General features: G+C 43.0%; 1 protein-coding gene across 3 annotated transcripts in view; it reads left to right on the forward strand.

The window, feature by feature from the left end:
• The window catches only part of ARHGAP1 (Rho GTPase activating protein 1), a 28,151-nt gene extending 419 nt beyond the window's left edge, over positions 1 to 27,732 (forward strand). For 2 of the 3 annotated variants that reach the window (XM_035115193.2, XM_035115201.2), the window contains exons 2-13: positions 7,345 to 7,501; positions 8,221 to 8,313; positions 18,147 to 18,234; positions 18,557 to 18,688; positions 18,839 to 18,925; positions 20,160 to 20,258; positions 20,855 to 20,962; positions 21,201 to 21,277; positions 21,654 to 21,731; positions 22,291 to 22,419; positions 22,861 to 22,964; positions 23,814 to 27,732. In XM_035115193.2, the coding sequence (XP_034971084.1) occupies positions 7,369 to 7,501; positions 8,221 to 8,313; positions 18,147 to 18,234; positions 18,557 to 18,688; positions 18,839 to 18,925; positions 20,160 to 20,258; positions 20,855 to 20,962; positions 21,201 to 21,277; positions 21,654 to 21,731; positions 22,291 to 22,419; positions 22,861 to 22,964; positions 23,814 to 23,993 (1,308 nt within the window). In that variant the 5' untranslated portion in view covers positions 7,345 to 7,368 and the 3' untranslated portion in view covers positions 23,994 to 27,732. Of the gene's footprint in view, positions 1 to 78; positions 6,342 to 7,344; positions 7,502 to 8,220; positions 8,314 to 18,146; positions 18,235 to 18,556; positions 18,689 to 18,838; positions 18,926 to 20,159; positions 20,259 to 20,854; positions 20,963 to 21,200; positions 21,278 to 21,653; positions 21,732 to 22,290; positions 22,420 to 22,860; positions 22,965 to 23,813 lie in introns of those variants that run through there. The other variant, XM_060274492.1, reaches the window with a different exon arrangement.
• Positions 27,733 to 27,941: the final 209 nt, after the last annotated feature.

Raw genomic sequence — 27,941 nt, forward strand, 5'->3', positions numbered from 1 at the left:
TATGTCAGATTTTGGAAGACGCCCCCCCGCTCCCTCAGCAACCCCAAGGGGCCCCCGTGCCTTTGTTGTTAAGGACCCCCCCCCTTCCCTTGGTCCTTTCCTGGAGATCTTTTTTGGTGCTGGGGAGGTGGAGGCGCCTACGCAGGGGAGGCTTTTTGGAGTGTGCGCGTGCGTGCAGGTGCTTAAAGGCGGCGGCGGCGGCGAGATGAGAAACGTTCGGTTACATAAAATGAACTGATTTTAGAACCCAAACCCTTGCCACCTGTGCACACTTTTTGGGGGGGGGAATACAGTATTTGCAGTTTGGGAAATACTTGCAACTGAGTTAAGCAGGGGTAGTAAGGTCAAGGTGTGTGGGTTGCTTAAAAGCGAACATATAAAGACTTTCACGCAGCAAAAATTGGTGCCAGAACTCCCCATTTCTATTGAATGGGGCTTGTCACAGAGTAGTGTCGGGTGACTGCGCATTGGCCCCCTGTCCGTTATGCAGAAGGGTGCTCTAGTGAATTGTGATGTCTCCACTGCCATCTGTATGAAGCTGTTGGGTTCCAGTAGGGACCCCATTTGTACCATGGCGTTAAGCTGATGGTACTCCTTTTCTCTGTTACACCAGAATCAAGTGTGACTGTGCAAGCCCTGGGTGAGTATTTGGTATGCACAAGAAGTGGGGGTGAATCCTGTTAAGACCAAGGCCCTGTAAGCAACTAGCTCTGTGTGTGGATTTTGGGAGTTTGCTTTTTCTGGACCAGGGTTCTACTCCCTTTGCTGGAACTGGAATGTCATATGGGGGTGCTCCTTGATCATTCTTTGTTTCTGGGGGTACAAGTGACCTCAGTGGCTAAGGGTTACTTCTGCCACCTTGTACTCTTGCACTAGCTGTGACTATTCTTGGACCAGTGCAGCCAAGCTACAGTGATCCATGCATTGGTAAGCTCAAGACTGCATTAGGGTAGTTTGGTCCATGTGGGACTGGGCCTTAAGGCTGGTTTGGAAGCTGCAGCATGTATGGTAACATCCGTGTTGAGGGAATTGTGCTGCTGAGCAAAGTTGAAGGTTTCATTATACCTACATATTCCTAAACTTAAGAAAAGGTTATTTGAGAGAATGCCTTCTCCCATATAGATGTGTCTGTTCACTAAGATCTTCAGAGAAGGCCCTATCACTTATGCTGTGGCCCACAGAGACTTATCTCATGCTAAGCTGGAAGAGGGCCTTCTCCTTTTTGGCCTCCAGCCTGTGAGATGCACCTGCTGTGGTGAGCGTTCATCTGCTGTTAAAAACACAGCTACCTTATTTGAGGCTTCCCTGGCCTCTGATACCATGATTTGAATGGTTCCTGGTTCCTGTGTTTGTGTTATGCTGCTTTTAGCGGACTATTGTACTGTATATAGAATTGCTTTGTTACATTGAATTATTTTGTTGCACTCCATCTTGATATTTTAAAGAGGTGGTATGTACGTAACTATTTTAATTTAAACTTTCAAAGTTTCTGGAGCCCTTGGGGAGTTTGAGTCTGGTAATTCTAAATGTATGCTTTGCTAGTTTGCATAAATCATCTCACAGAAACTGCTTTATCCTGCTTTTATCAGGATTCTTACACCATGCTTCTGTGGTAAATGTAATCCCACAAATACTTGAGGCTACTGCATAAGGCTTTGTGGCCCATCACAAGATTGTCACTAGGGCTTTGTGGTTTACGTATTTGAGCTGGAAAAAAGGGGGAGTTATATAGTTCTGTAAAGGAGAAAGAGTAGGAAGTATGGGGTGTGGTAGGGGCTCAGTAAAACCAGAGGGGTGTGATAGCACTTGTTTAAGGAGAAATCATTACTTATTGTGTTTTGGTTCATGCATGTCCATAAACAGAGCATTGAACTAGGATGGAGACTCTTATAGGATTATTATGTCTGACTTGTGAAGAGCAATCTGGAGAAGGAAATATGACAGGAATGCCCACTTTCATGACAATTTCTGCTTTGAGATAATGAGTGAAAGAAATTAGAGGGATTATATAGCTTGCTTGGAAGTCTTTGATGTTCAGCTGTTCCTGCTGAACAAAAGCAGACAAATTTAAAGTTCTTTGGTTTAAATGAAATGTTTGAGATTATTCTATGGATCTGTTTTCATGTCCTTTGAGCTTGCAGTAAAAACCCTAATGCAAATAGACAGAATTACCCTGGAAGTAGGGTAGGCATGTGCGTTAAAAATGTGGCACAATTTCCCCCCACCCTGTGATTGAATTTGTGTAACATTTCCAGAGTCTCAGTGTGAGCTCAGCAACTGGAAAAGGTTGGCTGAGGCAGGGTCTAAGTAGTCAGGTTTATGATCTGGCAGGAAAGGTGTGGTGTCTTTTTAGTTCTGTCACCTGACTTGGTTCTGGGCATTCAGCAGATTGCGTTGTTCAGTAAGTGTATCCTGTTTGATTTACCGGTAAGCTGGCAGCTTGAGGGAAGGGGGGATCAGAGGAAGGGACTACCTTGGCTTAACTCTTCTGCTCCCTCCCCTTGAGGTTGACAACAGTGTTGGCTAGGACTGGTAAACATAATGGCTGCCTTTCTTTACCGTACTGAAATATGGATAAAATTAAGTAGATTTCACAATCAATGCAACACTGGAGGCCCAAACAGCTGTAGTAGACAGTTCTATATTGAGTCAGCAGGGTTGTTGACAATATGAAAGAAATAGGGTGTGCTGTTCCTATGAGCTATAAGGAGGAATCTTAACTCACCAGCTGTTAAAACTATAACTAGTTGAAAACCTCTTTTGCAGTTAATGTCTTCAGAGAGATTCCTTTTCCAGTTATCATTTAAGGAAATTTGGTTTATGGAAGTGTGGAACAAGTTGTTGTAACACTGCATCTATGGAATAGTCTCCCTGTGGAGATTTGCTGTACAGCAACACATTAATCAGGGTCAGAGTAGGTTTAAATGGTATTGTGACTAATGTTTTTAAAATGTTGTGAGGAATGAAACAAGGTTGCATTATGGCTCCCACTCCTTTTAGCGTTTATATGAATGATTTGGTGCTATATTGAGCCAATGCAAACGCCCCTCTCCAGTAATTAGGAACAATCTCAATCTTGATGTATGCAGATGATTTAGTGCTCCTCTCTCATTCCCGATTGGGTCTCAAAAAACTCCTGAGTTCAGCATACAATAAATTGGGAAACCTACCCATAAATTACTCTTAAGACCAAGATTATGCTTTTTGGCAAACACAGTCCTAGGCAGTGCTATTTAGAGAAAGAGGTGCAGGAACTCACTATGAACACCTCCCTTGTTCTTATAATGACATTGATGCCCACCTGAGAGGTGTGGGACTAAGTTCTGGTGAGGTCTGACTGACAAAAAAGCCCTGGTCCTAGGTATAAATTGTGCTTAGATCAGAAAGCTATAGAACAAACTTGCTCATTTAGATACCATACCTGGGTCTACTCTTTAGTGAAACCATCTTTTGGAAGTGCCATATGGAGGCAGTGAAAGCCAAAGCACAAAAAACCATAGCAGCATTGATGAAGTCCTGTTATAATAAGGGAGAGAAACTGATTGAACCTGCCATAAAAATATTTGGTAACAAACCACTTATTCAAATCCTCTTTGTAGCATTGAAATATGTGGCTCTGGTTCAAACTCCATTAAAGTTTTGGAAATTGTGCAGAATGCTTCCCCCCCCCCAAAAGCTATACTCTCTACCAACAGGAATATCAGCAGCTCATCCTCATAAAGAACCAATTAAGGCAAGAGTGGATAGTTAAAGTATATATTTAAAAATACTACTATGCCTATTGAGAGTTTTCCTGTACAGCTTGTCAAGATGTTTTAGACCTTGAATAAGTGTCAACTAAGGGATTGACTCTGCTGGATAGAATCCAGAAAAGACTTTCAGCTAATTAGAAATACCAAATTCTCTCCCCCCACCCCCTGGTATCCACTCTTGATTACTATTTCAGCGAAGCATAGATTAGATCTACTGCTAAAGAATACAACAAATGAATGGCCATGGTTTATGAAACTTAAAGGTAAAGGTACCCCTGACCATTAGGTCCAGTCGCGGACGACTCTGGGATTGCGGTGCTTATCTCGCTCCACCAACCATAATTTGGTGTTATGAGAACGTGGTATCATTTTCAGGCAAATGGAAATAATGGTTTTCCAGTTTGGATGAAATAGCAAGCCAGCTAAGTTTCAGTCCTGATTTTCAGGAATCAGTAATGTACAAGGGGAGGAGAATGTGCAAGTCAAAGACTCCTCAGGCATTCTTACATTCCTGAATGTAAACCCATGGTTGAATAACCCATTAAAGTTGTTCAGATCTCAGTGATGTTTGTCACATGGGGCAAAAATGAAGTAGAAACACAAAGTCTATATGGCAAGGCTGTGAAATTTTCAACACAATATTCAGCAGTCAGATTCAACCATAATCTACAGTCCTTTAACATTTCATGCCTCAGGAATGGTGAGCCTGTGACCTTTCAGAAGTTGTTGGACTCTGAAATATACTCTGAGTCGAGAGTGAATTTCATGCTCTTTATTCAGCTTGTAGTAGCAAAGGAGGAGAAGAGAAGAATGGCTCTTTTCCCAAAACGTCTGCTTATATACATTATTTACACAATGGGCCTTGCGAGATTGGCTACTTCAGGGCTGCACCTGTAGGCCAATCAGGTTGCAGATTCACTTCTGCCAGCAGCCTGATTGGCTGCTCCTGCAGGCGAATCAGGTTGTGGATTCACTTCTGCCAGCAGCCTGATTGGCTGCTCCTGCAGGCCAATCAGGTTGCTGATTCACTTCTAACTGGAGCTGGATTGGGTGGCTCCTGCGAACCAATCAGACTGCTGCATTTTGGATCCTATTGTTCTACCGGTAGGATTCAGCTCAGTGCATAACAGAGTCTAACCTTCATCTTATCCAGCTAGCATTGCCTATGATCAGGGATGATAGGAACTGTAATCCTACAGCCAAAGGGTCACAGGTTCACCATTCCTAGAGCATGGAATGTTGAAGGACTTTAGATTATGGTTGAGTCTGAATGCTGAATATTGTGAGTTGGTGGAGTCTTGCACAACTCTCTTTTATTTTGCTGACTTTTGTATAAAAGTGTTTAGATTTAGACCAGTGTTAGCTACCACACTACCTGACACTAGGGAAAATGAGATTTCAAAAAATATTTTTGCTGTGTTTGCCTCCAAATGGAGAACAGACTTAGCTGAAAGATCCAGGTTAAGAGGAGTTATTTCATAATATGATAGGAAGAATTAAGATATGGTTAACTCTCTGCTAGAAGTGGGATCAGTTTCCACTTAACACTCAAGTTTTTGAGGTGGTATGAATTTGTCTATAGTGTTTGTTATGTGGTGGTCATTTCAGCAAGCTTCTCAGTCGAGTAATACCAACCTTTTTTTTTTTGGACCTGTGGGTACACATAAATTGGATAAAGTGTTGAGAGTGCCACACACCTCATTCAAATACACATCACATGTTCTGTTAACTACGATCAGAGTCCTTTTTTTCAAGGTTAACTTTAGCAGGGTAAGGTGCTCCAGGGAAGGCTTCTGTAGGTGTATGTGCACACCCAGGAACCACATTGGTGATCCTAGATCCATGTTCAGCAAGATTCTTCTTTCTGTACATGGGCTGTAAAAATAATAAATTATCCTGCTAAAAAGAATATCAGTAGCATATCTGCCTCATAGAGCTCATAACTTTTTCTTAAGTGCTTTGCTAGTGCAGATCTGGCAAAATTGTAGTCCCCCAACACTGTAATAATCCAGTTGCACACCACGAGTTGAGAATATTCAGAATCCCTTGGTATAAGAAAGCTTGGGGCTGTCTGCATCCTGCTGCCAGGGTGGGTTTTTGGGGACAATTTTAGATAATTGTGAGAGTAAGTTGCTGGAACTAGAGTTGCTTCAAAACGAATGAGTCACGACAAATGCTGGTTAGCGTTTCCATAGAAACTGGGTATATTGCTAAGGGCAGATGGTTGACTGCAACTTAAGCATGGTTACAGCATTAGCTAATAGCTCAGAGGAGCAAAGTGTCTTGCTCTTTACCCCCACTGAGGTCAGGCATCTCCTCCAGCCTCGAGAGACGAGCAAATAATAGCTGAGGCTGACTTTGCTGATCTGCTGTGCCCTGAATACTTCCTGATCTGCCTTGAAGATCATCTGCCCATATATGTCGTGTTTTGGCTGGTTACAGGAATGCAATTTGACTTGCTGCGCAATAAGCTTACAGCCATCTGGAAAATAAGGACAATGAAATAATTGTGTAAGCATTGATGGAGAAGTGAAGAGGTCTTGTGGAAATCAGAGCTCCCTTCAACACTCAGAATTTGGACAAACACTGGTGAATTTTTTGGGAAATGTCCAGAGAGACCCTTAACAAAGCATGAGTGACATTCATTTGCACCTTCTCTGACCATATATTGATTGAAATGCTAATATTGATCTCTGATACCGTATTAGCTGTAGCATTAGCTTTGGTCACAGTATCTTAACTGCTGTTTGAGGGCTGATGTTTTAGACTGGTTGTTTTCGGAGGCACTTTCTGTCTTTTCTTGTTTCATGGTAGAATTGTGTTCATGTCCTACCTCTTGAGAACAATGATTAACCTTTCTAGTGATCTCATATACGTGGTTATTTATTGACCAGTGGTGTGCCTCCTTTGGTGGTGACTCTAATCAGGAGTGCATTGATGTTTAGTGAACATCCAGAATTCCCAAACTGTCGTCTTTCTCAAGCTAATAATGACATTCCTTCATGGAGAAGGTCCAAAAGTACTAGGAACTGAATTCTTCTCAAACTCCAGAACTCATTGGCGGCTGTTTCAGCATGCACCACTCAAGGACTACCTGTATATTGTTGAATCTGCGCCCTCACAGTTCTGCTTGTAGCACTGTGAAGAATCCTCATGTGTCTCTGTTGTTGGTTTGATAGGCTGGTGGGGGAAGGAGTATTTGGGCACCCTTCCAGTGTAACATCTCGCTGTGCAAGCTGTTTGGCTATTTGCCAACTCTTCCAATGGAGCACAGGAAATGGGAGCCTTTAGAATCAATGTGTCAGGCAGGGGGTTGGTGTAATCTGTTGCCTTTGCCTGCCGTTTTGGTTTGCATGCTACAAACAGAAAGCAACCAGGCCGTATTTGCACAGGAGGGGAGAATGGATGGAGTACAGCCAGTGATGTTCCCCCAGTCAGCCCCCTCTCGCCTTTGATATGAGGAAAGGTTCTTCTGGCCAAGACATCTGTGGCAATATATAAAGGAGCAGCTTTGGAAGATTATATTGAAGATTGCTATGTATTTGCTTGCTTGATCTGTGAATCTCTGTGCTCTTCCTTCTGGGGTTTTTAGGAGAGCAGTTAAAGCTTGGAAAACATGGAGCAATACCCAGATCTACAGGAAGACCTGAGTTTGGAAGATACCAATGAATCCCTAAATCAGCTCAAATTGGCCTCTCTAGATGATAAGAACTGGCCACCAGATGAAGTGCCTGTTTTTCCTAAGACAGGTGAGTACTTTTACTAGCAATGAAGTGATGAGTGAAGAAATGGACCCCTACCCTCTCCTTAAAGGAATCTATATCCTGCAGCACTAATCTTAAAATATACCTTTAACAGCTTTTTATTTATTAGATTTATTTATATCCAGACTTTCAGGATAGGCAGCAACCAAATGATATCAAAATAATTAATAACATAATAAATAAGTGGAAAAACAACAAGATTCAGGATTCAGCAGGTTCTTTTTCTGTTATGTTCTTAGCGGCGTCTGACTCTTTTTCCTCTTTAAGATGCTGCAGAAGTACTAGTTAGCCTCTGTATCTAAACTGTGATGTAGATCTTATCTAAATGGGCTGGTGAGAGCATGGAATGCTGCAGACCTTATATGCTAGAGAAGTATCTGTCTCTGCAGTGTAAATAGTTTATTCTAGTGGATGGATGTGGAATTCTGTAGTGGAGAATTTTAGATAATTGATTACTTTCCACTAATAGTGTGTTTATACATTTGAGGCAAATAAGCTAGCACAATTGCTCTGAATGTATGCAATGTTTTGTATTGATCATAAAATGAACAATTGCACAAAACTAATGCTATGCATCAGTTTTCCTTCTGGTTCCATGATATACCTGACCCCTTCTTTGTGTTTTTATATCTTCGTATAGCTGTGCTGGTTTTTATGTTCTCTGCATTTTCCTCTCACCCCATCCCCTTTATTTTAAAATGTAGATGACTTCAAGGGCTCCCCTGACCCTGTCACTCACTTACGATGGGATGACCCATACTATGACATCGCTAGACACCAGATTGTGGAAGTGGCAGGTAATGGGTTCTTTTCATTTCTTTGTCTTCTACTTCAGAAAGCATTTTGATACGGCTTAATGACTTGGGATATAGGGTCTATTTTATTGTTTTGCTGTTTTGTTTTGTTTATGTTCATGTTTTTATCCTGCATTTTATTCTGTGAACTGCCCTGAGATCTTATGATGACGGGCGGTATATAAATAAAATAAATAAAATAAAATAAAATAAATAAAATAAACCAGCAGTGGCCCAGCAGTGGAGGAAGGAAGCAGGGAGGAAGCTGTTTTTGCCTGTTTGCCTTGCAGGTCAAAGCACAACTGTCCATGCTGTGCTGGAGGATTCTTTGACCCGTAGGTGCCGTTCTACCCATGGGTAGTCTGGATCCAGCCAAATAGCTTGATTCACATAGCGGTCATCGGCATATTGAAAATAGCAATTGTACAGAGGAAGAGAACTTTGAGAACCAGGGGCCCATTAGAGTTATTTGATAGTCACTTGAAGCAGCAATCTGACCCCAAACTTACAAACTACTTTTTGAACTCCTGAGTCAGATGTTTCATTGGCTGATAGTACCACGAGTTACTGAGGTTTGGTTGGCTGGGGTCTGGAGAAGGGCCTTTTCTATTGTAGCATCTGCTCAATGGGATGCATTCCAGGGTGGATGGGTTCCAAAAGTGGGATGCTTCCACCAACTGTTGAAGACCTGTCTCTTTCCCCTGGCATTTCCTGACAATGTCACCACTTTCTGTTGTTCCAGTTACTGTGGTTATTGCAATAATGTTTTTACTTGATTTTAATTGTTTGTTTTACTTGATTTTAATGGATTTTGTGTATTGTGAACTGCATCAATATTTTTGCTAATGAAAAGTATCACATAAGCTTTGAGAATACATTCTGATAAATACCAGTAGTGACTATAGCATACTGGACTTAGAGGAGTTCAAATCCATGCTCTGCCATGAAGTCTACTAGATGACCGTGGGTCATTCATTGGCTTGTATCCGACTGAGTCATACTCAGAATAATTTAATTCCATTGATTGCAGTGTGTCCACTGTCAGTATGACATAATCAGATAGAACCCATTATCCCTCAGCCTGGCCTTCCACATAGAGTTGTTATGAGAATAAATAGCAGGGAGGGAGGACCATGAACATGTACTGTACCTCACCTTGAGTTCTTTGGAGAGAAGAAGGTGGGGCAAAAATAGTATGTGCAAACCTGAAAACTCATTCTCCCGAAGAAAAACTTGTTTGCAGGCTAGAAGAGACTCTCCATGTGTGCCTCTAATTTTCCTGAGCCATGGCAAATCCCTCAACTCTTTGAACAAATTAGTTCACTTTAGGTGACTGCCAATTCACACTTGAGTCCAGAGCATCAGTGGGCAACCTGTGAACTTCCCTATGTTGCTGGACTCCAGCCCCAACCAGAATTGCCAATGGTAATGGAATATGAGAAATGTAGTCCGGTATCACCTGGAATGCCACAGGTTCCCCACTTCTCCTGTGGAGCATCCTGGAGTGTGGAATTGTGCCACAGCTGCAAGGAAAGAGTTAAATCTTATGTTACACTGACATTCCTGGGTTGTCCCATATGGCTGCTTCACTTACATTGTCTGCAGTTCAGTTATTGATTTTAGCAAACTTGGTTTCCTGCAAAGGGGAAATTTGCTGTGTAAATGATTGCTGGCAGTGCTGTTCAGAAACTGGAGGCAGGAATAAATGCTGGGAGTTTATTTATCACCAGCTTTTGCCATTATGCCAGGTATTGCAACAGTACATCTCTTGGCTATACAGTGGAACCTCGGTTTATGAACACCTCGGTTTACGAATTTTCGGTTTACGAACGCCACGGACCCATCCTGGAACAGATTCATTCACTTTCCATTACTTTCAATGGGAAAGTTCGCTTCAGTTTATGAACAGAATTCTGGAACCAATTACACCCATGCTTCGGGTTAAGTACGCTTCAGGTTGAGTACTCCGCGGACCCGTCTGGAACGGATTAATCCACTTCCATTACTTTCAATGGGAAAGTTCGCTTCAGTTTATGAACGCTTCAGTTTAAGTACTCCGCGGACTGTCTGGAACATATTAATCCACTTTCCATTACTTTCAATGGGAAAGTTCACTTCAGTTTATGAACACTTCATAAGACTTCGGCCCTCCAGATGTTTTGGACTACAATTCCCACCATCCCTGACCACTGGTCCTCTTAGCTAGGGATCATGGGAGTTGTAGGCCAAAACATCTGGAGGGCCGCAGTTTGGGGTGCCTGCTCTAACCTATGACTTTTCAGATGTTGTTGGACTCCCACCCCAGCCAACAATGCCTGTGGTCACAAATTATGGGGGTTGTAGTTGTAGCTAAATATTAGGCTAGTCTAGGTAGATATGCAACTTCCTTGTTGAACTAGGGATGGTTGTCTGAGGCAGAGAAGCAACCTGAGCTTTGGGGAAATGTGGTCATTTCTGATACTAGGCAGTGTTGTAACTTTGGTTTCAAAGACAATGGAAATGCCATGTGCTTATCCCAAATGATCATTCAGATTACATGCCATAGGCATTTTGAATTTAACCTTTGGGGCGCCTATCTTTTATTACTGTGGGCTTGGGTCCCTTGATATGCCTTGACAATTCTGGGGTTCTCTAGATTCTAGAAATACTAAAGTTGCTGGAATAGCTTGTGGTGGGGAGCGTTGATTAGTAAATCTTTTGGTTTCCTTTCTTTGTTTGATTCTGCTTTTGGCTGAATTATTGGAAATGATTGTTAATACTTTTGAATTCAGTTATTTCAGTGGCTGATGAGAAATTATCATGCTGTACTCCAGTGATTGATTTGGGAAAAACCTCTTAAGCCCATCTTTCTGTGTTCTTGCAGCAGCATTTTTAAAACTGGGATACTGCCATTTTGCATGCGTTTGTGTGTTGTAGTGGGACTTTGGGACACTCTAGGTCAGGGGTAATCAACCTTTTTATACCTACCGCCCACTAATGCATCTTTCTTGATGGTAAAATTTCCTTACCGCCCCCCAGTGCTTTCTGGAAGGAGGATTCAGCTTGTACTGTAGAACCCCCTACCGCCCACCTAGAATCCTGAAACACCCACTAGTGGGCAGTAGGGACCAGGTTGACAGCGATAGGGAGCCTGTGGCCCTCTAAATGTTGTTGGTCTACATCACCCATCAGTCCTGACCAGCATGGCCAATGGTCAGGGATGGTTGGAGTTGTAGTCCCAACAACATCTGAAGGACCCAGGTTCAGCATCGTTGCTCTAGGACCTGACCTGGGGCTGTCCTTTGGCGATGTACATCCTTTTGCCTCAAATGGAGCATGCTTTCTTTTCTGTAATCTACAGGAACTTCACTTCCTGCTTCTGCCTTTGTTTGCTGCCTTTTCAGAGGTATTTACCAAGTAACAAGGGATTTGATTTCCTGAATTATTGTTTTTTTAGTTCTGCCAAGCAAGAAGCAGTCCTTGCTCCCAGAAGTGTAAGGAACTGAAGTTACTTCTTAACCCTGTGACTGGCTACTCTTGGGTCTCAAAATTTGTGTGAAAGAGGAGTGGAACAGGTTGTGGATCTGAGTTCTTAAATCCTAAAGCGTTCTATTTTCTATATATCAGGACCAATATTAAGGACCTTGAAATGGACATGGGAACATTCAGTTTTGTAACTGAAAATGGGTTCACTGACTTTTCAGTATTAGCAATATCCTGTTGTTTAAATGTCTGGTAGTATGAAAAAGCTACCTTTTCATGCATACCTTGTATGGGAAACCTGACATATAAAAAAGCAATACTTCATCCAGATTGTAGCAGAGTCTAGAAAAGGAGGAGAAAAAAAAAAATCAACGTCTAGATTTATCTAGTTAACAGCTAGGTAATCATGTTTTTGAGCTCGTTGTAGTTGTGAGTGTATGCAACTCTCTCTGTGTGTGTGTGTTGGAACTTTTCTGTCCAGCCCTGTCCCGTTCAGTCCTTAAGATTATTCTGGTTAAAGGACTTCGGTTATTATGGTATAATGTAACTTTGTTTCTGTTCCTCCAGGGCAGGGTGCACTTCATGGGGTCCAGCCAGGTAGGTGGAATACCTGGTGTCATTGGCATTTAAAGAATGTGGCATTCTTTAGCATGACTGTGGCCTGTGGCTGGGTTATCTCAGGGGAGCCCAAATTCTGCAAATCTGAGGGTTGTATCCCAGAATCTCAAAGTTGCACTTGATGTGCATTATGTCAAGTAGATTGCAGTCATGCTTCTCTAAGCTGCTGGTATAGCCATCTTGGTAGCTTTCCAAACTGGATATGTGGCTTGGAAATTCCCTGGCAGAGCTCTGTGTGGACTTCAGCTTGCGGTCTTCACTTTGGGTGCCGCAGTTCTCATTTGATGCTTCAGCCTGCCTTCTTTTTTTTCTTGAATGGTGATGGGTGTACTATCCATCAGGACATGTCTCCCAGGCAGTCATTACTGCTAACTTTCCTAATCGGAAATCTTTTGCGGGTGATTTCTTCTGCGGCCAAGAGTTTGCAGGATATTGCATGGCAGTGATGTGTGATTTATCTTATTTGGAAGCTATGCAGGATGGAGCTGTTGTTGCTTTATTCCCACTATGGCATCATTCAGACACAAATCTTTGGCAGAACTTGGCCTTCTTTATCCCCTGTGACCCAGCAGTAGGCTGAACCCGTTGTTTGTGGAACAGCCTATGTAAGTACATTTGCCTGCCATTCTGTTTATTCCGTAGTAGGTCTTCCATTCTTCATCTTCTCTTCTTGCAAGTGGTCACTGGCCTGCTGTATCTGCAGATCATGTCTCTGATTCTATGCTAATCATTTCCCCACCAATTTAGATGCAAGTAGATGGTTACTTTGAAACACTGGCTAGTGTTAGTTCTCCACTGTGCTATTTTTCTAGAAAAAGAGGTGCCAGAACTCATCATGAACACCTCCCTCATTCTCTTATAATGGCAATGGTGCCCACTTGAGAGGTGCTAGAACTGAGTTCTAATGAGTTGTGGCTGAAAAATGCCCCGGTTCTCCATTTCTAAATGTAGCTATTGACTTTTGGCTTCCTCAGGCATCTCTGCATATATCTAGAAGCTCCATGAAGGTCACTTTGATCACATAAGTGGTGTAGGGGAAGCACCTTGAACTGCCACAAACCCTCAATTATTTCAGCCTTGTTTATGATGACAAGACTGTTTCTGCTTTTGTACTTTTTATAATGCTTTTGTACCTTCAGAAATATAAATACCCTAGACAAGGAGGTGCTGGCTCTTAACTATACCACCATTGCTTTCATTTCTTTGCCCGTGTTTGTCTCAGGCCATTTTTCCGATCACTTTAAGGGCCGTGTCATCAACTTGATAGTGCAGGAAAAGGAGCAGCCGTAGACTTCCTGTTTAATCAAGAGATGTGACAACTCACTGTGTTATTTGCAACCTGCAGTTCTCCACATTCTGCATTCTCAGAACTTCTCTGAGGCTTTTTAAACAATCTGTTGTTTCCTTACTCACTTAGGTTAATTTAGATGTATTTTTCCCCCTACATGGAAAGAATCCCTGCTATGGGAAGTGTGGTTGTTAACCAGAGTATTCTCAGAGGAATAAAAGGACTGCTGCACGTCAATGTGACGTGGACATGTTTTCCTAGATCGGGGGAATGTCAGTGTGTATGTGTGTGTCTGTGTGAATTATAAAATGGTGCTTGTTATAACCTAGGGTATTTTACACTTTTTACTGCAATAGCAGAACATTTCTAATTAAATGGGCTGCCTTGTGCAGATGGGTACTGTAATTCCACACCTGAGACATTAATCGAACCATAAAAAATACCTTTTCTCATTTGATTTGCATAGAAACTTGACACATGGGTTATTGTTTCATAGTGTGCCTGAGGTTTATCACACTTCACTTTGGACTTGTTGCTCAAATTTCAAATGGCCTGGACATTTTTCTAGATAATGCACAACATGGAAGGGTTTTAGTTTATTTGAAGATAGTCTTGTAGAAGTTGTTGTCATTGTTAGCTTTGCAGCTGTCCCTGGTAACAACAGGGCCACACACCACAACTGTGCAGTGGAATCTCTAATGCATACATATTTTTACGGTTCAACCCCAGCAGTGGCTTTATTTCAGATTTAAGCAGGAGCTTTTATGATAATTACAGCAAACCCGTTTGTGACAAAGGCAGTTGAATAATTGCTTACTGTTGGGTGCATGCTGAATGCTCCCTGCATGGACTGATGGGACTCTATCTAGTTGTGCCATACAAGAATAGTGTTAGGGCTTATATTTGCATTTAATGGAATGTTATGCTACCTTGACTAGAGCTTAGTCTAGAAGTAGAAGAAATAAGTCTTGCTTAGTCTATGGGGGAAAAATAGAACAATCAGGAGATGAGCTAGAAAGAATCAGTGACTATTAAGAGGCTTCATCACTTGATTTGAGATTGTGGGGCAAGTGTAACCATAATCTGGCTTTTAATTGTCCAGGTCGTGGGGAGCTAGGTTTGACCTGAAGTTGTAGTCTTTTCCAACTTAAGACCTTGAAGTGGAACCATAGTTATGTGTTCTTTTCTCTTGACACTTACAGCTGGCAATTTGAAGACCCATCCTAAATACCACAGCTGCCTGATGTTGTTTTCTGACCCACCAGTTGGAAAATGCTGCTCTAAAGCAGTAGATGTCAGTATAGTTTGATCCTGCATTGTGTTCTATTTATACACTGCTAAGTTTTGAAAATCAGTTTCTCAAAAACATCTGCACAGGACTAATTATCATAAAATGTTGCATTGGTGAGAGTGACTACTATAATTCCACACCTGAGTTATTAATCTATTAATTCAGGTTCTGTTCCCGTTTTCCATCACAGAAATTTTCTTTGCCCAAGGAAGATTCTCCATTTCTTAATAGAACACCCGTGCTTTGCAGAGTCGATAGATACTACCATTCAGGTCTTGCCACTCAGACTTCTTTGGGCAGGAGCATTTCCTCTTCCAACCCCATAGGGTTTCTTTTCACGATACTGTATCATGCGTACCAGGAATTATTTTTGTTCTCCTCAAAAAGGGGTGCAAGGCTGCAAAATATCTCACAGGAGCACCATTTTGGTCACAAGATTGTGACACCATTCAATGTACTGCTAGGAGCATCTGCAATCTACTCCAGTGCATACACTGGATGTGCGTACACACAGTTTGTGGCCATTGAATATATGGGAAGCTGTTTGGAAGTCCCTTGGTTAGGTACATACTCTATTTTTGGGCAACCGTGGGATAAGCTGTTGGACATTTTTGTATGGTTGTTCCAGATGACCTCTGCATTGCTCTTCTTTTTTTCTGTCTCTGGTGGGTGCCATGCTGTCCTGCAATGTCTTCTACCTTCGCATGCTTCACATGTGTTCATGTGATGGTATATCATCCTTGCATCCCCATGGCATTTACCTGGTGCTCCCCCTCTACCTGAAGCATGTCCTTGACTTCCCGTGCTGCAGCTGTTTGCATATTTTTTTGGGGGGGGTGTGGAGTAAGTTTTATAGCTACATAATCTCTGTTTATGTGTAGAAGGAAGTCAAATGAGAAGAGGAAAATAGGCAGGATGAAGGGAAATCTCTTATTACGGTCAGGGTTTTAGGTGGGTAGAGTAGCATACTAGATACATAGCTTAATTGACTCTTTCTGTTCCTGTGATGTGCAGGTTGTCATTCTTTTTGTGTATATACAACATACTAGAGACGGCCACTCCTACTTTCTCTGCTCTGTGAAGCAAAACACTGAAAGATGTATCCATGACTTTTAGTTACTTCCCTCTCATGAAGGCATTTGAGTTGTTAGGATGCTGGGTTGTAGTTGGTATATTTAAAGCTTTTCTACCTTGCTTTTTAGTCAAAAAAAGCTTCTAGAGCAGCTTACCCTAGAGATCAATAAAAACAAGTCTGTCCCTGCTTACTATCTTAGAAACACAGAGAAAGAGAGAGAAAGAAAGGGATATGGAAGGAAGAGGAAAACATGTAAAGTCTGGCACCAGTTTGTAAAGTTACAAAGCTATTATGAAGACTAACTGGGATAGCAAGGGTCCAGGGAGAAGAAGAGTCAAAAGGAGCTACGGTAGTTCCTTAGAGTTTACGGAATGGTCCTGCTTTCCATCTCCCTCATTTGTAACTTAATGGAATGGTTGCTGCTAAGTGACAGTTGCGGGTAGTGGGAAGACCCAAAGGGTTGCCTTCTAAATTAGATAAATCTTGATCACCCATGAATGAGTTTCATTTGCCATCCAGTATGTGTACTGAACAAACTTCATGCTTTTTGTTCTTTTGAGTATGTAGAACTCACAGAATCCTGAGGCAATCTTCCATATTTTATTTTAGTTTTTTAAAAAACAAAACTCTATTCCCTTCTGAGCCTGGATTAAGTGTAAAGTGGGTAATAATAAATGTGAGGTAAAGGTAATAAATGATGGTGGCTAACTTTGCAGCATGGAAGGTTTATATTTTTACCATCTTCACTGTTATGATAGTGAAAGCCCCAAAGAGCTTTGTGGCACAATCTAATCTCTCCTCATATGCAGAAATGTGTACCTTTGCACATGTAGGAGATGGTCATTGGTACACAATTTCTTCCTCATGGGTACAGGTTTGTGTGCGTGAAGAGAATGATCCTGAGAGAGGGTGATTCAGACCAAAATTTATTGTGGCATGAATGTTCATAGAATAGAGCTAACATTGTCAAATGCAACCAGCTGCTGATGAAGTAACTTCTAATGAGAAGTCCATGATCAACCAGAGATCATTCATTAATATGACCCACTTCCTTCTACAATTTTGTTTTACTTCTCAAATGCTTTTAGCTCAGCTCATTGTAAGTAGACAGAGAGGCAAGACCTGTGTTTATTATGTGCTGTTCTACTGATAAGTCATTATTACTGCTCTTAGCCATAGATTATTGCAAAGACTTTTACTGATGCCATAAATTTCACATTAGTGGTAATTTCACTGTCATGAAATAACCAGAAAAAAACCATGGTAAGGCATTTATTGGTCTTTCATGTGACAAGAACTCTATACCACCCCCAGGCCTAGTTTGTAACACTGCTGAAGCAGACTTACTAGGTCATCTGCCTCATTTTGGACTGGGGAAGAAGTTAAAGATTATTTTACAGAGTATTTGTTCCCGGCTGATAGCACAAAATCTTGTGCTTCTGCAATTTGCTGGTGGCTTCTTCTCACAGCTGATTTGCTTTCTGATCCATAGTGTTTCAGGCCACTGCATCATTGTGCAGTTCTTGATTTTGTTTGTGTTCTAGTTCTTTCCTCTAGTTCTTTCCTGGGACAGCAGGTGGTATGGAACTGTGGATACACTGGGGGGGAAATGATGGGCAAGGCCAATACTTTGTAAAGGATCAGTGACCTTTTCTCTGAATGTTTGTGGGGGAAGTGTTGCCTTTCCCTCCCTCTTCACCTTGGAACCACAAACCTCAGCAATGCTTACTAGAATAACCCTGTGGATACTCTGCTCCTCTGTGGGTATTTTAGGCTGTTTCCTGCTTGAGAACCATTTCAAATTGTCTGCTCATGATCCAAGAGTACGTGCCCCTCATAATTCCTTTTCATCATGCCTTGCTCTGTTCCACTTCTCACCCTTGGGTCCTCTCAAAATGCAGCCTTCTCCCCATACTGGTGAAGGCTGGTGAACATGTTGCATTGTTAACTTTTATGACAAAGCAGAGCCTTTGAACTTTCCACTAGTATGACCTTGGAATAGTTGATTACTCCACAAACAGTGCTCCATTATTTGCCTATTGTGGTGTCTTCATGCTTTGTCTTTCAACCTGCTGTGATGTGTGGCATTTTTTTGTCCTCAGGTGACGACAAGTATGGGCGGAAAGTAATTCTGTTCAGTGCCTGCCGGATGCCTCCCAGCTATCAGCTTGATCATGTGAAACTGCTGAGGTGAGTGCTGCTGGATAGAACTACCAGCTTTGGTGAAGATTAGACCTGAGACTTTCCCCTGAGCATTCAAATATACTGATGGTAATGATTTTGACTACATGAATTTGAGTACCAATTAACCCCCAACTAAGATATAAGTCAAAATTCCTTAAGCACTTGGTTAGGAGTGCCCTTCATCAATCTGACCCCACCCTCTGGCTGTATATTCACTACCTCTGTATTACCTATATTACTTTCCTTATGCTGTGACTGCAGGAGGCAAAGAAGCAAATATCTAAAAAAACAACAACTTTGGAGCTTAGGTATGTCCATCTCTCCTCAGCTATTTGAAGTATACATTGGACCAGTATGTTGAGAGTGATTACACCTTAGTCTATCTGCACCATGGCCTGACCAGTGAGAACAAACCATCCCTGAGCTGGCTGCGGGATGCCTACCGGGAATTTGACCGCAAGTAAGTGTGTGTGGCTGTGGATTTTGCAAGGGTCAAATTGCTGTGTGGGTAACTAGAGATATAGCATAGGATGTGCAAAGGGCAACATAGCATGGGAACTTTTTTGGGTGAAAGGGTTGGCTTGGCTTCTCATCTTTCTCTCATTATTAGATACAAGAAGAACATCAAAGCATTGTACATTGTGCACCCAACGATGTTCATCAAGACACTGCTGATTCTCTTCAAGCCCTTGATCAGGTAGGAAAATGCAAAAGTACTTTGCTCTGTGGTGGAACTCACTTTGGTGTGAGGAGCAGTGGCTTCCTCAGGAGCCAAGTGGGGCTTTATCATCAGAATCCTGAGACTTTTGTGTTAAGTAGGTTGCTGGTAATTTGTGTATTTATTTGTAAACACTTAATGTGATGACAGCATCTGATGGCACCTTTCATTTAATTTTACATTTTTATCCATGTCCTTCCTCCATGAAGCTTGAGGGCAGCATGCATTGTTACCCACAGTTTTATCCTCATAACAACTCCATGAGATAGATTGGATAGAGAAAGTGACCCACAGTTGCAGGTTCAGATCCCCACTTTGCATCTCTGTGGCTTGTCACTACACACTATTGGCTCTAATTTCTATAAGCTATACTTTCTATAATGTGGGCTTCTAGAGGGTTTGTTCATTGCAAATAATAATGATAATAAATTTTTATTTATACCCCGCCCTCCCCAGTCAAAACCGGGCTCAGGGCGGCTAACACCAATAAAATTACAGTAAGACATAAAAGAAAAGAAAAAAGAAACCCCGCAGGGCCCTGGTCTCCTGTGAAAGAGCATTCCACCAAGTCGGGGCTAGTACTGAAAAGGCCCTGGCCCTAGTCGAGACCAATCTAACCACCTTATGGCTCGGAATCTCCAGAATGTTGTTATTTGTGGACCTTAAGGTCCTCCGTGGGGCATACTTCACTGATTAGTACTTCACTGATTATAAGAATAAAAGTCATAGCTTGTTGCTTCCTCTATTCTGTCTAACTGAAGAATTAGGTTGGTTTTGTGTTGTCTTTGACTTATGCTGAATGACTGCCCCTGACATGCAGGCCCTGACATGCAGGCCCCTGCTTGCAGTGTTGTCCCTTAGTTGGCTAATAGCCCAGACTTGCTTCAGATATTTCCTGGCCTCTGCCAGAGAATGAGGAGGAAATAACAAAGGACATAACTTGTATTGTCAGCAAAATCCCCAGGTTGAGGCACCAGAGAAGTACCTTTTAGCACAATGTCAAGCCTTGTTGGGGTAGTCCAGTAATGGACAAATCCCTGCCTATGTGCAGGGAGAACTGCAGAGTGGTGCAACTGGTACACAAGCATTGCCTTACAGTTCTTGGTACCATTTTTACTTCTTCATCTCATCTCTACAAGCCATCCATAGATGTACTAGTGCTGCTACTCTGTACCCTAATTTCTTTCTTACTGGTTTGTCACCTGTCTTGCAGCTTTAAGTTTGGACGGAAGATTTTCTATGCAAACTACCTGAGTGACCTGGAGGAGCATGTGAAACTGGAGCAGCTGGGGATCCCAAGCCAGGTGCTAAAGTGAGAGCATGTTTAATTATTTGCTGGTGTTTAATTTTACTGTTTACTGTTAGATTCTGATGGATTGTTGAATGTTGCTTTGTTTGATATAAGCAATTTGTTTTAAAGTTATTGTGACTTTTTATATTGGATTAGATTGTTATTGTTTGATGTTTCATTATGTTTTTATATGTGTTGTTGTTGTTAGCATACACTTTGCCTACTAGTTTACATTTTGTTTCTGTGGAGGAGGCTGTAACAGGGAGGGGAACAGGGTGAGCAGAGAGGGAGTGGGGTGGCGAAGGGACACTGGGAGCCTGACTTGTCGGCATATACAGTATAATGTTGTGAGCTGCTGAGATGACTCTCTCTGCCTGGTTTGCTCTTTCTTGTCATGTGACCCTCTGAAAGTTTCCCCAAAGGGAATGTGGCCTCGGGCTGAAAAAGGATCCTCGCTACTGATGTAGCAGAAGTAGCTTGTAACTAGCGTAGTGACCTGCCAGGGCCTCTGGGCTTGTGTTTACAGGATAATGGGACACTGGACACCAGCTTAGCACTTTTCAGTGTAGGTTAGAATGATTCCATACATACATGTTTGTGTCTGTCTCCCACTGTAGGTATGATGAATATCTGAGATCCCTGCAGAAGCCCTCCCAAGTGCCTCAGAAAGTAACCCCACCACGCCCACCTCTGCCAAACCAACAGTTTGGAGTTTCTCTCCAGCAGTGAGTATCTCCATCTTTTTTCTTTAGTTGGTGGACCCGTGGTACCTATAGTCTATCTGTGGGTAGTTCTGGAAATGCTTTCCAATCATCTTGAATCTGCACCTGTGGTTAGCTTGACTGTTGCCAGCTTTGAGCTTTCCAGATCAGGGCCAGTGATACACTGGATATTATGTCTGATTCAAAGATGTTTCTTTGGGGGAAGTCACAGAAAGAGTCTAAGCTTCTCCTTTCTCAACAGCTTACGGGAGAAGAGCTTGGATCAGAATCCCATTCCACTTGTCGTAAGGGAGACCATTGCTTATCTGCAGCAGCATGGTGAGTGAGCTGGGAAGAACCCTCTTGTTGCTACATCCACTGTCCTTTGTCTCCCAACAGCACCCCTCTGTTGCATCAGCTTAGCCTTTTTAAGATGCCTTAGCACAGACTCATTCTTTTTCCACTGTCCATCTTATTATTTTTCTTGGCATTTGATTCTGGTCTTCAGAAAGACACAGCAAAATTGAACACTAGGGAGATGAGGGATTCTACTAACCTAATTCCCAAAGTGCCTTCTGCATAGCTGTTCCCATGCAAGTGTCCCTGTGCATGTGGCTTTCAGGATGTCCTTGTCCTGTGCTATTGGAAAGACTTGCTGTTATGTGTGGTAGGTTTTTTTCTGAGACTGGGCTCTTCTGTTTCTCTTTGTCCCCAGCTCTTAACACAGAGGGGATTTTCCGACGATCAGCAAACACCCACACGGTGAGAGAAGTTCAGCAGAAATATAATATGGGTAAGAGCCTGCATTAGGTTCCAGAAGTCTGCTTAAGCTACTCCACTGCCCCTTTCTACCATTCTTTTTGTCTAGGCCCCAAATCTGCCCTTAGCACTTTGGACTTGTGCCCTTCTACAACGTGCTTTATCTTCTGGATAGATCTCTGTTTGAAACTTGGCTGGAATCCAAGGAGTTTATTCCTTTTGACATAAACCTACTCCAGTCTAAATCTCCACCCCCTGGATAAAGTAGGTGCTTAACCTTCCACAGCAATTATGTATAATGTGTTTCCTCTGTTTCATCCTCTGGGGTGTGTGTCTCTCCATTTCCCTAACATTTGCTGGAATCCTGTTGCTGGTATTTTTGGAGCAATTATTCCAATGCTCCTAATGATTGCTGCTTTGGAGGAGGATTGAGTACCACTGATCCTTTTTTTTTCTGACAGCGTGTTACCTGCCCCTGCTATGCTTCTGCCTCCGGTTCCTGGTCTTTTGATAAATTCCTTATTCTGCCAGGTGGAGGGGATTCAGCCCTGGTGTTGTAGTTGTGACTTTGAACCTATCCACTCTCTTACCAGGGTTCCCTGTGGACTTTGTGCAATATGAGGACGTGCACCTGCCAGCTGTGATTCTCAAGACCTTCTTACGGGAGCTGCCGGAGCCTCTCCTCACCTATGGTCTCTACAATGATGTCGTCAGTTTCTACAGTGAGTGGCTACCAAGAGTGTCCTGATCCCAAAGCAGAAAGCTCCTCTAAATATGCTCTACCCAGAGTTGTGCTGTACTCTCACAGTAGATTGGCTGCATTACTCTTTCCCACGGCAGTATAGTGGAAGTCCTAATTCTAGTACAGTCGTACCTTGGAAGTTGAGCAGAATCTGTTCCGAAAGTCTGTTTGACTTCCAAGCTCCTGCAGCCAATTGGAAGCCCCAGAAGCCCCACTGGACATTCGGGTTCCAAAGAACGTTCACAAACTGGAATACTCACTTCCAGGTTTGCGGCATTCGGGAGCCAAAACGTTTGACTTGCAAGACATTTGGGATCCATGGTACAACTTTTTGAGAGCTTTTTCTCTGCAATCCATCTCCTCACATGCAAGCTAGGACTTTGCTTGGTGGTATAAGTGCCCCACTTGTTTTCCTTTCCAGGTGTAGAGGAAGAAAAGCGTGTGGATATTGTTCGCAAAACCCTCCAGAGTCTCCCAGAAGAAAATTACCAAGTGCTGTGTTCACTGATGTCCTTCCTTGTGCAGGTGGGCTGTCCCAAAGCATTTCTTTGCACAGCATGTATGCAACTTCTGAAATTTGCTGCCACAAGATACAGTGGACACTCGGGTTGCGAACGTGATCCATGTGGGAAGCACGTTCGCAACCCACAGCGCCACGTCTGCGCACACGGCGGCCACAATTTGGCACTTATGTGCATGCGCAAAGCACGATTTAGTGCTTCTGCGCATGCGCGAGTGCCGAAACCTGGAAGTAACCCGTTCGGGTACTTCCGGGTTCGCGTGGTGTGCAACCCAAAAAGACGCAACCTGAAGCGTCTGTAACCCGAGGTATGACTATACGGTGATAGGAACGGGCTTAAATGGCTTTCAGGGTCAATTAGGCTTTTCTCTCTTGTGAATTTGCGAACTATAGTAACTAAATGGCCCCTGTGTGTTCAGAAGCAGAGTACATCTGGATACTTGATGCTGGGGACAGCCAATGGGGTGGGGTTGTTGCTGTTATGCCCCGCAAAAGGCTATGATTTACAACATCTGTTTTGCCATTTAAGTAATCTGTTAATGCTTCTCTTTGAAAGCTTGAAGCCTAAATGATTAAAGAAGTAGTTGGTGCAAAAGTAGGTTTTATTTCCATTAAGCAATAAAAGAAAAAGAGTTTCAGGCTAAAATTTCCAGCCTGTGAAGGAGCAAGAATTATTGCTGCCACATTTTAGTGTCTTGTCTGCAAGTTATCTCTTCATGCATGCTTTCCTTGGGATGTTCCTTTGTGATATAAGCCTAGAGTTCTCTAGAGGCAGATAGTGAGGAACTAGGGAAGACAGAATCAAAATGTATTTGTCTCTAAATTGAAGTATTTTCTTCCTCCCTCCTATGTAGGTCTCTGCTAACAGCGACATCAACAAGATGACCAACACTAACCTGGCCGTTGTTTTTGGCCCAAACCTGCTGTGGGCCAAAGATGCAGCCATTACCCTCAAAGCCATTAATCCTATCAATATGTTCAGCAAATTCCTACTGGACAACCAGAGGGAGCTTTTCCAGAGCCTGGAGGCTTGATTGAGAGCCTGTTTGTGCTGACACACCATGTGTCCACTGTGACCACTTCCTTCCTTCCTTCCTTCCTTCCTTCCTTCCTTCCTTCCTTCCTTCCTTCCTTCCTTCCTTCCTTCCTTCCTTCCTTCCTTCCTTCCTTCCTTCCTTTTCTACTTCATCTTGGAACTGTGGCCAAGCTTAGAAAAGCTTAAGGTGATGAGTGGAGTGAAAGAGAAGATGGTATTGAGTGTGTGTGTGTGCACGTGCGCGTGAAAGAGAGGGAGAGGGAGAGGGAGAGGGAGAGAGAGAGAGAGAGAGAGAGAGAGAGAGAGAGAGAGAGAAGGGGTGCTCAAGTGAGCTGGGAAGCTGGCCTCCCCATCTCTAGAAGTGGAGTGTCCAGATTCCTCTTAATTCCTTCAGTTCCTTTCCTTTCCCAAATTGCTCCCATCAAGTAGCTCTTCTTGTACCCCAGCAGAATCCCTACCTCTTGGTGCCTGTGTGATTTGGACTAATACGTGTTGCTGCAGTGGCCCTTTGGCTGAGAGGAATCTCTTTCTACTTCTCTTCTTTGGCTCACATTGGTTCTCCACATGCACCCAAGTCAGTTCTGAGCATTCCCATTTTGGAAGGCTGCGGCCACTACTGAGCACAACCAGCTTGCTACCCTTGATGGAGAAGCTGACCCTTAGCCCTATGGAAAACATGGGGTATAAAAGAAGATTGCTCTGTCCTGGAAGTGCCCATGTTTCTGAATAGAGAGCTATTTGTACATTTCTTTCTTTTTTTCAAATGATATTTATTCATTTGTACATTTCAAGGAACTTTAGCGCTTGCAGTAGGTGCTGTTACAATTTCCCTGCCATGATTTAAAGTTTAGTGCCCTCAGATATTGTGGAGCCTACTCTATCTTTTTGTAATGCCCTTCTGAAGAGTGTCTCTGCGAAACTGGCCTTGCCATTAAGCTTTTCCATTTTGGGGGGACGGGGACGGGGATAGTGATTTTGTGTGTGTTTTGCTCTCCCCCCTGCCAGACAGTAGGAGTCTTGCAGGGGGTGTCTGCTGTGGTGGTATTAGCTCTCCAAAATGCCAAAGGCCAGATTAAAACACTGCCCATTCCTGTAACTGAAGCACAGACATCTGTGCCTCTGGTTGCTGCTGCCTTACCATTGTGATGAGAGCATACTCAAGCAAAAGACGGATCACTGGGGCCAAACTCAAGAACCTTATGCAGAAACCTCCTTGCCCCAATCTACTGGGCAATCTTGTGCCAAAATTAGGGGAAGGTGAGTTTTCTCATTGAAGGCCTTTGTGTCCTTGTTGAGCTGAAATATAGTTGTTTTAAGAATGCCAGAATGGCTCTGATGGACCCTTTGTTTCCTAGGCACATGGAGATAGGAAGCATTGCTGCTCTTTTCTCTGACCTGAGAAAGGTTATGCAGCCGTGCAGTATGGATATTCCATAGATTCTTGCCTATGTGAGTTGTTCCCCCTTTCAGATCAGAAAGCTGAGTTATTCTGAACTCTAAACTAGGCTCAGCTATTGGCCAAAGCACATAAGTTTTAAGCCAAATGTGTTCTCTCAAAAATAGCAGTTTTCTGCTGGGCCTGTAGAAGCTTTTGCTTTTTAATACTATTGTAAAAGTGCATTTTCACAATGTCTTACTGCCAACTGTCGTAAGGCTATTTTGTCCACACCCAACCCATTAGTTGGCCCTATAAAATAGCAAGCTTGGAGTTCACAGGATTACAGAGAAGTTGGAGGTGCTTTTCTCCACCTTCCCAGAATCTGGTGGCTTCCTGTCACAAGACAGTTAGAGGGAAGCTGGCAAGGTGTGTTTTGTAAATGCACAATAGGCTACTATTTAAAACTGAATAAAAGGAGGCCTGTGCTATGGTTTTAAAGTGACAAATGATCAGTGAGTACTAAACTCTGCATGTGAATTATCAGTGCCTGTAGCCCAGGCAGATTGAGTGAATTGGATTCCACATCTGTCACAGATGGCTGGAAATGGTGAACCGAAGTGCTTGACACTATATTATGAGGGGCTGATGAATGTGTTGGTAAGAGTTCATCATCCTGTGTAAGGTATCGTATCAGTCAGCATATAGGAAGTGTTCAGTCTGATAACTTAGTTAGAATTTTGGAACAACACAGCAGTTGGGAACGTTGATTTTTATGTATAGCTGAGGCATGAGAGGCTTTCACCAAGAACACTAACAAGTGAACGGCTATGGGAGGAGCAAGATCCTCTTGCCTTCTAGTGTCTCTTGTATAGAATAGTTTAGCATGGTTAACTTGCTCGCTCCTGTTCAAAGTTCCCAGGTTGGAAGGAGAAGCAGCTGGTTTCCATGGAAATCATTGCCTCGGAAATGGAAGGCCCAGGCACTTTAGGACACAAGGCTGCAGGTTCAGCCACTGCACTGTAACATTAATTCCTCATCTTCTTTTAGGATTAGGAGCAAGATCAGGCCGGAGGAAGAAAGTGCTGTCATAGCTGCCCAGTGACACTTTTATGAAGTCCACAGATTCCCAACTTATGTGCGTGTGTGATTTCCCCCACCCCCCAAACACATTGCAAATCTTTGTATTACTAGCTACTGCACAGAGTTAAAAGTGCACTCCCAAAGTCCTGCAAGTAAGCCAGTGTAAAATAGCTCTGTTGCTTTCCCTACTTTGCGGGAGCTTCCAGGACACCTGGAGTACATACATGGCAGCAATGTCTGCTTTGCCTCATTGCCCTCGCCCCTCACCATTTTTTCCCCATTTTCAAATCTCTTACCATTGTAGGTGATTGGTGGAGCTGCATGCTAGGCCTGACTGCACCCTACGAATTAAGTTTGCATCTTTGGCCAGTTAACTCTGAACTTCCTTCCCCTTCCCTTTTGTTGATTGCTGCCATGTGTGCTGTCTGAATTAGGATGGTAGGCATCCAAGCAAGTGGTTGGAATTACTAGAAGACCAGCATCTCAAGGGGCCAATTATGTCATTCCATGCTCCTCTTGTAATAGAGGCCAAGAGCTGGTTAGATGGCCATGGCTGCATATTGCATTTTCTGTCCTTCTGCAAACTTCCAGTGCTACACCTGCTTGGCTGCCCCCTTGTCATGTAGCTTCCATGTTAGATATTGGCCACAATGCTTCTGTGGGTGGAGCGCTCCATCTCTATTGTATCCTTTGCTTGCCTAATAAAGCCCATCAGTGTCTTGGTACCCCCTGAATACACTCTGTGCTCTCACCTCTAGCAGTCAGTCATATATCTGTACTGAGAACAGCTTATGGGTGGTGCTGCTTATGCTGAAGCTAATTGGATGCCTTATGGTAGGAGTGGGGAACCTGTGGTCTTCCAGATGTTGGACTCCAGTGCCCATTAGCCATAGCCAGCCTGGCCAGTTTCCAGGGATGATGGGAATTGTGATCCAGCAACATCTGGAAGGCCAATGGTTTTCCACCTTTGCCTTATGGCAAGTCTCTTTGCTGACTCAGAAGAGGTCTTTGATGGCCAAGTGACCCCTAGTTGCGTGTTCTCCACTGGGGTCTGTATGCAGTTTACAGCTTTGCTTTTTGTTGCTGTTATCTTGCATTTTTGTTCTCATTGATGTTTATTGGGAGCAGGGCTGGGTTTATTTTTATTTTTACTGTGACATTAATTTTCACACCCATGTTTATTTCCTTCTAATGGTACCAATCTTGTATTTCACAGTTTGCACTTTTTGTACTTCAATAAAAACCCAAAGCCAATACCAGTTTTGGTGTTTTTCTTCAATGTGTTGTTCTGGAATCGGTCAACAAGAGAGAATGATTAGTATCATCCACCTGGTGCCTATACAATACAGTATGTGGTGAAAGGCAAATCTAATCCCCTTCAGGGAAAACGTTATTTGCTCACCCTTGAGCTCATCCTTTGCCCAGTGTAGCATTGTCTGGTAGGTGTAAATCAATCATGGGACTTCCCCACCTTTTATTCAGGCTGTA

The sequence above is a fragment of the Zootoca vivipara genome, chromosome 1 (genome assembly GCF_963506605.1).
Source record: "Zootoca vivipara chromosome 1, rZooViv1.1, whole genome shotgun sequence".
NCBI lineage: Eukaryota > Metazoa > Chordata > Lepidosauria > Squamata > Lacertidae > Zootoca > Zootoca vivipara.